An 11336-nucleotide genomic window follows, 5' to 3' on the forward strand; every position below is an offset into this window, starting at 1 on the left:
CATTATTATCTTGAGTTGACCTCTTTTATTGGTCTGCCTGTTTAAGTTTTGGCTTTGTTAAATATATTTTCATATTTTTGGGACAATAAAACCCCTTTTTTGAATTAAAACACCTGTGTCCTTTATGCTTTACTGCTTGGTCCCTGACATGGATTAATCAATTAACCTATCCCCACTAACTGCATGTCTTTGGACTGTGGGAGGAAGCCGGAGTACCCGGAGGGAACCCACACAAACACGGGGAGAACATGCAAACTCCACACAGAAAGACCTGATGGTGCAATTGAACTTTTATGCTAATGATGAACTCTTTTGCTTGTACCAAAACTTCTTTGCACATTATATTGTGAGATTCAGTGAACATCTGCCGACTGCAGCTCTCAACACTTGGATTCTAGATCTAGTCTGTTTAATTTATCGTGGCATAATAATAGAACAGGCTTCATATGAAAACTGAGGCATCTGGTATCATACCACAGAAGTGAGCTAACATATTGTTTTCACTATATGGCTTTGACAAAGTGGAGATTTTGAACTTTTTTAGAGAAGCATAATGCTTGTCTGTGTCTTTAAATTCACAGTTTAATACATTACTTTGTTTAATTACAGCAGGAGAAAAAATCCAGTCCAAATCTCAGAGAAATAAAGTTCTTAAAGCAGCAACTTTGCGTTTAGAAATACTTTCACTTTATCAATAAAAATACAAGTGACTTTAATATCATGTGACCCCATAAGCTTGTAAAACTGACTTTGAACGTTGAACAGTGCTTCTGTCAACCATTGATTTCTAAAAGGACATATTAAATTTAATTCAGGTTCACAGCTCATCTGAGACCAGTTATGAAACTTGAGAAGTGCCGTCATAAAGCCACGGCCATTGTGACATCTCTCACAGGAGCCCAAACTGGTGACTCACATATCAAATGAGAGGAAAATGAGTGAGTATTAGAATCTTTTTAAACAATGAGAAGTTAACTGTTGAGATTTCTTTACAGCCTGCAACAGTTTACCAAAACGCTGCACTTTGCATTATAAGAGTACTACCATTAAATGTTCCAATGCAACAGCTGACTTTAACATGTGCACTGACAAAACTAGACCTGGATATATTACAATATGCAGCACGGAAACCAAGGGAGACAGAAATATTGCAAAATCAATATGTTTTTCCTTATTGCCACAATAACAAAACCCCTAAACTAATGATTTTACTGGAAAACTAACTTTGTTATTTGTGTCATTGAAAATGGAATCAGAGTTTTTTAACTAAGCTGAAAAGTTAAGTCTACACTGATATTGAAATACCCACAAAAATCCACTGTGAACAGATCTAAAACAGATCTGGACATAATGAGCTGGGAAATGACCATTTCTGGATCCCACATGGAGCTTACAATGGCTTTGAGTGTATCCAATTAGGAGTCCCTTCTTTCTGGATAGACCCACTGACTTTGTACCCATAAAATGTTTCAACATGAACCTTTAGTGACTAAATCACAAAAAAGTCTGAGCATCCTTCTCTCAAATTAGATTCTCTTCATTTGCTCCATGTTAAATAAATATCTCATCCTAAACACCTTATAGTGTGTGTTAATAAAGCCCCTGCATTCAGTCATGAGTTATTAACAATCTCTGGCTCTTCCACAGGCAGTGTTGGTAAGGTTACTTTTAAAATGTATTCCATTACAGATTACAGAATACATGCCCCAAAATGTATTCTGTAACGTATTCCGTTACATTACTCAATGAGAGTAACGTATTCTGAATACTTTGGATTACTTAATATATTATCATGCTGTTTACAACTACATGAATGTACTATTGCTGTGATTTATTACTGTTACTGAAGGTCCGCGGCTCCGAACCGTAGTAAAGGGACCTCTGGCTAATACGGTGGGTTCTGTGTCGTGCTCGTAGCTGAAAACTAGCTTTACTTTGTTGTCTGGGTCAACTTTGCTAGCGAGAGACAGAGAGAGGCGTTGAAAGGCTGCTCCAACAGAACTTATTGTTTCTGGAGGAAAACACGAACACGGTGTACAGTCGAGTCTTAATAGCTTACTTACAGCTGGGCTCGTCAGGCTCTCTTCTTGGCTGCAGTGGTTATTATTATATTTACATGCTTCCAGCTCCCGTTTTTGCTCGATGACAGCTCGTGGTTTTCCTTTTTCTCCCTCCCTCGCTCACAGACACATAACGTGTATGGCAGTCCATTCTCCCTGCAGCACGGACTACACTGCCCATGATGCTACATTCTTTAGAGCTATACCTGTAGCATTCTGCCTGTTAGCTTAGCACAACAACAACAGGCGCTCTCTCACCCAGGAAACACGCAGAGAGAGAGCGTCACCCTGTAATCATGGCAACCGTAACGCTGCCGCCTGGAACAACAGAACGTAGCTGTCAAACAAAACCCAAACAGTCCTGACCCGCCACAATATGAAACAGGGAAGTACCGCCGTGTAATCCATTTATTTCAACAAAGTAACTGTATTCTAAATACCACCTTTTTAAACGGTAACTGTAACGGAATACAGTTACTCATATTTTGTATTTTAAATACGTAACGGCGGTACATGTATTCCGTTACTCCCCAACACTGTCCACAGCATGTATTTTATCCTGTCTGCCTCCCCTCACGCCTCTCTGTGGGTGTCCCTCTCTGAGTCTTGTGTGGCGAGAGATTTCTTCCTGGCACTATATAAGTAAGAAGGAAAATTGAAATGAAAATTGTAGATAAATAAATAGTAAATTACACTTCAAGCAGTAGTGAAAAGGTTTCACTTTTTGAACACTTGGTTGAAGAGGTAAGACACAAGTTTCCCTTTCAGTGGAATTGTTTCCCATTTCCAGTTTGTTTTGCCTTTTTCACTGTTTCACTGCAGCTCAGAGAATAAAGTCTTTACAGACAAATCAGTGCCGATGCAACCTATGGGCAGCTGTGGCAATCTCATTGTGCCTAAAGCAAAATGCAAGGTGGTTTGTGGTGCAGTGCCCCCTTTGAGACCGATTTCACCTGGCAACAGCTGCCAACTTCCAGCAACCGCAGAATACTAGTGATGTGCAGATCGATCCTGAAATATTGATTCCTCCGATACCAGTCATTTATGTTCTAGAATCGATTCTCACATTAAAATATCGATATTTTAGTAATTTAGGGTAAATTTGTAGTTTATCATTAACAGGAACACAGTGGAAAGAAACTATAACATTCGAATTGTCTACAATCAAAGGAACTACTTCCTCTTCCGCCTTTCATAGTCATGTGCGAAATACGGCTGTATAAATGTCTCGCAGCCCCTTGGCGTGCGCACTCACAACAACGGCTGAGCGTAATTGTGCGGATGTATTTTACCTCCACAAAAACTGAGACGTGGTTTCAATACATGTGGCAAAAAAGTGCTCCAAGAGTGAGGTGTCGTGGCCATACATGCCAACCTTGAGACCTCAGAATTAGGGAGACATTCAAAAGGGCTGTTGGGGGGGGGGTGATAAATACATTTTACAGTGTTTATTTATCGGATAAAATACGTTAAATGTCACCGTTATTATTGGCCGGCCCGGAAACAGGGGGTGTCCAAATTCAGAGGCTGCTTCCACCTGAGGACCCGGCCTTCGCGGTCTAAAGAAAGCCGGGTAGTACGTCACGAGCTCCCTCGGTGGAGTGAAACTCTGCCGTCTACTCCTTGCTATCTAAAATATAACCGGGCGCTGACGTAAACTCTCAACCGTCTCACACTTTGTTTAATCAGTTTTCTGTTTGACGATTATTCAGCTGTGTGAAAATCCCGGAAGAACCCACCCGAGGGATTAATAAAGTTAAATTTAATTTAATCTAATATAAAAACTTTAATCTCAGCCAAACCGATTTACTCACGAACAAATAAAACACTGAAAAAGCCAAACAATAACATTTTTAAGTTATCAAAGTGACTTATATATCATGTTTAACCTGAGTAGCGAATTGTCTGGGCCGCGCTATGAATTCTGCGATATGGTTTTTCAATTTTGTTGTCCAGGTGGAAATTCGGGAGAATGGTGGCTCCGGGATTCTCCCGAAAAAAATCGGGAGGGTTGGCATGTATGGTTGTGGCAACATCACTAACCTTGTCAAACACCTCAGAGTAAATCATATCACAGAATATGACGAGCGTATGTTGAGGTGAACTGAAGAGGAGAGGGACAGGTGCTGCTAGGGCGAGACAGACGTCTCTCACGGAGTCCTTTAGTGCTGCAGACAAGGTGTTCAAATAGCACAACTTCAGTTTTTTATTTCTATATGATGAACTCTGCATTATTAAGTGATAAGAACAAGTAATCTGATGTCCTGTAATCATTATGACGCTATAATTTGAGACACAATAAATAAAATACGTTTTTGTACAAAGTATCGGTATCGGATACCACCCTGAATATTACTTGGTATCGGCTCGGAAAGGAAATCAGTGGTATCACACATCACTACAGAATACACATGCTGATGCCAGGAGAGCTCCCCTCTACATATTCATCTATTTGTCTTAAAGAAATCTGAAAAAGCAAAAACTGCCACTGCACAGACTCTGTTTGAAGTTTGAAGACATATTACTCTGCTCTGTTTATGGAGGGAGAGAATAAGGCACTCAGTGGTTTCGGTTCTCAGCTGTATGGCTGCCACTTGGTGAAAACTTTTAAAGACAACATCATGACAACACGGCCTTTTGTTGTACGACTATCACTGAAGGCTTGGGCTTCACCCATGAGTTAAATGGGACATTCTGACAGGAAAATTAAGCTGAGCAGTGAGCCGTGCAGTTGTTGTCACCACTGCCATGACGGTGTTTCTCTCCCCCTCTCTCTCTCCGCATGTGTGTGTGTGTGTTTCACTTAATTAGCCTTGATAATTAAGTGGAATTCAGAGCAGAGGCTCTTACCACACAGCAGACTTCCTGTGCTGAGTGGGCATTGTACAACTACACATGGAATTACTCTGTACACATTTACACACACACACACTGCAGAAAAAATAAATTATAGTTCACCGACCTGAATCAGCCCAGGTGTATAACAGTACTTAAAACAATGTTTACTCGCTCTTATTAATATCTGTAATTAAAATAGTTCACAAACAGCTATGGGAGTGAGTTTGAACAAATGTGCACGAGACCTGCAGCTGCTCTAATGATTGTTAGTCGTTGCTCTGACAACAATAGACAACATAATTACTTCTTTATTTGAGGCATGCCTGAACAGACTTGATAAGTTCAAAGCTATGTAAACACACTGACTGCTCATACCTCTGACTCCTTGCAGTGATACAACAGCAGCAGCCACACAGTCATTAAAACAGCCACGTGTTGTTGTTTTAGTTATTTCTTAAGCCATAAAAACTGGGATCCATCTTTGAGCTTACTCAACATTTCTAAACCTTAAATGCAGCCTCATCTGTGCCGTGTTCTGCACCACCAACTAAGGCTACGTTCACACTGCAGGCGAAAGCGCATCAAATCTGATTTTTTTGACCCTATGCGACCCATATCCGATCATGGTGTGACAGTGTGAACGGCACAAATCCGATATTTTCAAATCCGATCTGGGTCACTTTCGTATGTGGTGCTGAATCCGATACATATCCGATGTTTTAGAAAGCGACTGCTGTTTGATGGTCATGTCACATTAAATCCGTCTTTTACGTCACTGACACAAGACAGACGCCAATTATCAGCGCCAGAGAAGACATCGCGAACGCTTCCTGGCCATCCGGTGAAACTGCTGGGAAGACAACGTTGGAGAAACGTGAACATTTTATTTGTACTGTATAATCTGCAGATTCTGACAGAAATCTGCAACTATCCTTTGAAGCAGCGCTCCTCTAAAACAGCAATAAGGATCATTATTAGGTTATTTACATTATTATGCAAATAACAAAATAACTTAAAGCAAAAATTGGGAAACGTGAAGTCTGAAGTCTTTATATTAAGGGCCATCAGTCAAACAATACTGTTGCTCTGGGTCGAAACAGAGCGCGTTGTGTGTGACGTCTTCTTTTGCGCATGCGGCTGCTTTGAGCGTTCACACTAGAGCGCGTTTGCTGTTGCATTTTATTTGTAGTGTGAACGAGCAGACAAAAAAATCGGATTTGATCAAAAAATCGGAATTGAGCATCAAGACCTGCAGTGTGAACGTAGCCTAAGAGGTCAAGGGCCACATTTACATCCTTAAATATGGTGTAAATATTTACTGCTGTGTATATACTGGTAATATGGTAATATAATATGGTAATGAATGTTTTATTATTTTATTAATATTACCATAGGAAGCCGAGTTCCTATAATGGTAATATATTAAAAAAAGCAAATTAACTACAAAACATAATCATCAGAAAATGATATTTTTAGCTGCTGTGGTTTTCGTTTGTATGCAGACAGGCACCCTTATCCGTGACACACTAAATTTATTTTTAAGAAAAACTATTGATTATGAGTTGGCACCAGGTAAGCAAATGCAATTACTTTTGATTTTGTTGTATGATCAGTTTTACCTTCTGCTTCAGTTATATCCTCTGAGATATTATATACAATATTCTCTACATATTGTTTGTTTTTTAGAGGGAAGGGGGGGGGGGGGGCGTTAACTGGTTTGTTTACATTTTCACCAAACGATCGTCTTGTGTCTCTTTGCTTCTGTAACATAAAGGACCAGCTGACATTTTTCTCACGACACCAGCGATCAGCTCAACAGGCCCTCAGTTTACCTGCATCCTCCTCCCCTGTCAGCTGTTTAACACCTGCTGCTAATTCAAGAAACACAAACACGTTACCTGGTGATAGTCACAGTTTAACTGGGCAGTCGGTGCTCGATATAACGCAATGTCAGCACATTTTTCTGCACAAGATAAGTAAATATAGTTTTTCCCCCTCCCCCCCCGAGCGCAGAGCTGCTGGTGTCATGGTGACTGGACGGACTCACGCGCAGACAGTTCTTTCTTAGAGAACAAAAGGAGATTTATTTACAACAGGGATTCAATTCAATTCAATTTTATTTATATAGCGCCAAATCACAACAAAAGTCGCCTCAAGGCGCTTTATAGATACAGAGAAAAGCCCAACAATCATATGACCCCCTATGAGCAGCACTTTGGCGACAGTGGGAAGGAAAAACTCCCTTTTAACAGGAAGAAACCTCCGGCAGAACCAGGCTCAGGGAGGGGCGGGGCCATCTGCTGTGATTGGTTGGGGTGAGAGAAGGAAGACAGGATAAAGACATGCTGTGGAAGAGAGACAGAGGTTAATAACAGATATGATTCAATACAGAGAGGTCTGTTAACACATAGTGAGTGAGAAAGGTGACTGGAAAGGAAAAACTCAATGCATCATGGGAATCCCCCGGCAGCCTACATCTATTGCAGCATAACTAAGGGAGGATTCAGGGTCACCTGGTCCAGCACTAACTATATGCTTTAGCAAAAAGGAAAGTTTTAAGCCTAATCTTAAAAGTAGAGATAGTGTCTGTCTCCCGAATCCAAACTGGAAGCTGGTTCCACAGAAGAGGGGCCTGAAAACAGAAGGCTCTCCCTCCCATTCTACTTTTAAATACTCTAGGACAGGGGTCACCAACCTTTTTGAAAGTGAGAGCTACTTCTTGGGTACCGATTAATGTGAAGGGCTACCAGTTTGACACACACTTCTCAAATAACAAATTTCCTCAATTTAACTTAATTATGTGTTATCATTAATAATTAATGATATTCATCTATGTAAAGACACTAATTATGTTAATTATTTTTCACCATAATTATAAAGAATGCAAGTAGGAAACAAGGTAGGAATATAAATATCAATATGCAACGCTTTATTTCTATAAATCTTTGCAAGTATTTACATTTTGAAGTGATCACTTCTACAACATTTTCACTTACCACTAACAAATTTTAACAAGTCATGCACTGTTACATACATTATTTTTGTATGTATGTAACATACAAAAAAATCAACTTTCAAATTTTACAGAACTTTTCATCAAATTGGCAGCATTTTAAAGCAAATTGTCACATGTTACACTTAACAAACACATTTGTTTTTCAATAATTAAATTCAACTTTGACATGACACTGTAATGTTTCCACTGAGAACATCTAATATGGCTTTCTTTGTCTGTTAGTGGGAAACCTGGCATTGCATGCTGTTCACCAGTGTGTTGTAATCTGGGGTGTAACTTGACACTGCAACTCTGAGTGAGTCTTGCAGATGTGCATCAGAGAGGCGTGTTCTGTGTTTGTTCTTGATGAAGTTCATGTCAGAAAAGGCTGATTCACAAAGATAGGTTGAACCAAACAGGCTGGCAACCTTCATAGCTGCTGTGCATACACCACTGTACTTTTCTGTGTCAACAAGGCACCAAAAGTTTGGTGCACCCTGATAGGCTTTGAGGTGGACGTCATTTTGCAATGTTACAATTTCGATTTCCACCTGTCCAGCATCCAAGCTGAACATTGAACTTAGTTGCTCAGCAATGCATGTTGTGTCCACATTCATGAAAGGATTGGAAACAAATGAGACACATGGCTCAAGCTGATCAAGGTCACAAAACCTGTTCTCAAACTCTTGACCAAGGCGGTTTATGACTTGAGTGTACTTTTCTGCAACTTTGTCAAAAGTCTCAGATGCAGAAGCATTGTCTTTCAGCACCATCTGCACAGAGGGAAAGTGCAGCACCTTTTTTCTCTGTAAATGCACAGAGAAAATGCTCATCTGGGCTTTAAATCCATTTAAAGCACTTATCATGTCAGCAACAGTCTTACCTTTGCCTTGCAGCTCACAGTTCAAATGGTTCAGTTTCCCAGTAATGTCTGTTAAAAACGCAAGGTCAAGTGTCCACTCAGTGTCCTCCAGCAGAGATGTGTCTTCCCCTGTGGATTGCATGAACTCCTTGATTTCACCCAAAAGTGACAAAAAACGAAGCAAAATCCGTCCCCTGCTGAGCCATCGGATTTCCGTATGTAGTAGCAGGTCACCATATTCAGCTGACAGCTCCTCCAATAGCACCTTGAATGTTCTGTGCTGTTTAGCTCTGGAGCGGATGCTGTTTATGATCTTCACGACGGGAGTCATGACGTGCTTGAAGCCGATAACCTTTGCGCATAACGCCTGCTGGTGAATGATGCAGTGGTAATGCATGAAGTTTGGGAACTCTGTGTCACCTTTACAGTGAGCGATGAATCCCGTATGTCGGCCGAACATAGCAGGAGCCCCGTCGGTAGTCACTGATACCAGCTTTTCCAACGGTACCTTTTTCTTCGCGAAAAACTCCTTCACCGCGTTATAGATGTCAACTCCCTTCGTAGTTGTCTTTAGCGGCAGTAGTGTCAGAAGTTCTTCTTTTGTGGAAAAACCATCAAATACCATCCGGATAAAGACTATCAGCTGTGCTGTACTGCTGCTGTCGACGGACTCGTCACACTGGATGCTAAACCAACTGCACTTTGCCAGATCCTGATCCAACTGATCGGCCAAGTTCCCGGACATAGCCGACACTCTTCTAACAATTGTAGTTGCCCCCAGCTGGACATCGGAGAGAGTGGAGATTACATCGTTTCCATATTTCTCGTCTTTAAGCACAGTTTTTACAATTATCATCATTGCTTCTTTGAAAACCTCCCCGTCTAAAAATGCCTTCTTTTTCTTAATCATGAAATGTGTAGCTCTAAATGAGGCTTCGGTTGCTTTTTGAGAGTTTTTCACCGGTCTCGTGAAAAAAGACTGCTGTTTGCTCAAACCTGCCTTTAATTCGCGGGCCTTTTCCGCTCGCAGTGTGCTGCCCTTTGGGTAGTTAGCATGGTAGCTTGTGTGACACGTTCGGAAATGTCTCTCCACGTTGTGCCGCTTTGCCGTTGCCACAGTTGCCCCGCAAATGAGACACACACATGAATCTTTCACGGTGGTAAAAAAGAACTCTTCCTCCCATTCACTGTGAAAATTATATGTTTTCTTCCTTTTTTCCGCCATGTTTTCCTCATCTCCTCACCTTTGCCTTTGCTGGTCTTCACGGCAACTGTTTCTGTGGAGACCAGCTAGCACTAAATATTAGATCATGATCTAATATTTAATAATAAACTTTTTTATATATATATTATCTCTCACAAATTAACACCAATGCAATTGTGATAAAAAAAAAAACAGCAAGAAAAAATAAAAATAGATGCAGCTTACTGGTAAGTTGTTATGGTGAGCTACTTTTAGAACAGGCCCGCGGGCGACTCATGTGGTCCTTGCGGGCGACCTGGTGCCCGCGGGCACCGTGTTGGTGACCCCTGCTCTAGGAACAACAAGTAGGCCTGCAGAGCGGGAGCGAAGTGCTCTAATAGGGTAATATGGTACTACAAGGTCATTAAGATAAGATCACCTCAGTGCTATATATATGTACAGTGAGTTGGGAGGGGGGGTCCAGGGCTGCAGGGAGAGAAGAGGGGCCACAGCTCCTCCGCACACACGCTTCCTCTTCAGCCGCACTCGCTCCAAAACTCTACACACGCCGCCACACCTGGGCAGGTCCCGTGATTTGGTCCAGAAGAGGGATATCTACACACAAAAGTTAACGTGAGTTCCACAGCAAAATACATACAGGGGATTCTTTTGATGATGCCGAGCACGAACTCAGGAGGTTCAACGTTCCAGCGGTGAGTTGCTCTGTGCCACTGCCTTAAATAGCAGCTGGGGAAATCAGCCAGATCAGCAGCAGGTGGACACAATCACACAGGTGCGTGGGCCAAGAGCGAGAGCCCGTAACGAGCTCCACCCAGGCAGAGAGGAGGAGGAGAGACAAAGAAAACAAAAAACGAACAACAACAAAAAAACCTGTAGCCAGCGTGAGCCAACCAGACAGACACGGGGACCGTGACAGCTGGAGCTTGTTTCCCTACAGAGCACTTTATAGACGAACCCACTTTACCAGCGGCTGATGTCCAATCACCGGCACAAAGCTTTGAAACCTCACCTGAGTTTTATCTCTCAGTGTTAAACGCTGGACTTGATTCACTCAAGTTCTGTCTGTCGGGTCACGTTTACTTCACTGTTTTATTTACAACTGAGCAAATCGGTTTGGCTGAGGTTAAAGTTACGTTTCATAACTGCACAGTTTTAATGGTTCACTGGCACATGTGTTAGACTGAACTATTCGCTTTTCTTTATCTGGTGTGTTTTGGATTTTTTAAGTGAATTTGAGATTAAACTGACTTTTAAAATGTTTTTATACAAAGAGGAAAGAGAAGGTGCATTTCCACCAAGAGGAGCAGAGTTTGCAGCAGCGTGTTCATCATGCAGATGCAACCTGCACAGAAATATTACATCATCTGTTTTTGAATA

The 11336-nt window shown here is 41.5% G+C and overlaps 1 protein-coding gene across 1 annotated transcript; it reads right to left on the reverse strand.

Annotated features, from left to right (window-relative positions):
- Positions 1–8132: 8132 nt before the first annotated feature.
- On the reverse strand, positions 8133–9611 carry LOC148101143 (general transcription factor II-I repeat domain-containing protein 2B-like). The gene has a single exon (XM_087845741.1). The coding sequence runs from the start codon at positions 9609–9611 to the stop codon at positions 8133–8135; it is 1479 nt and encodes a 492-aa protein (XP_087701867.1).
- Positions 9612–11336: the final 1725 nt, after the last annotated feature.

The sequence above is a fragment of the Neolamprologus brichardi genome, chromosome 9, assembly GCF_056152115.1.
Source record: "Neolamprologus brichardi isolate AB-2024 chromosome 9, ASM5615211v1, whole genome shotgun sequence".
Classification (NCBI taxonomy): domain Eukaryota; kingdom Metazoa; phylum Chordata; class Actinopteri; order Cichliformes; family Cichlidae; genus Neolamprologus; species Neolamprologus brichardi.

Coding starts and splice junctions, on each gene's coding strand:
- LOC148101143 (XM_087845741.1), bottom strand. CDS start 9,611: ATGATAATTGTAAAAACTGTGCTTAAAGACGAGAAATATGGAAACGAT.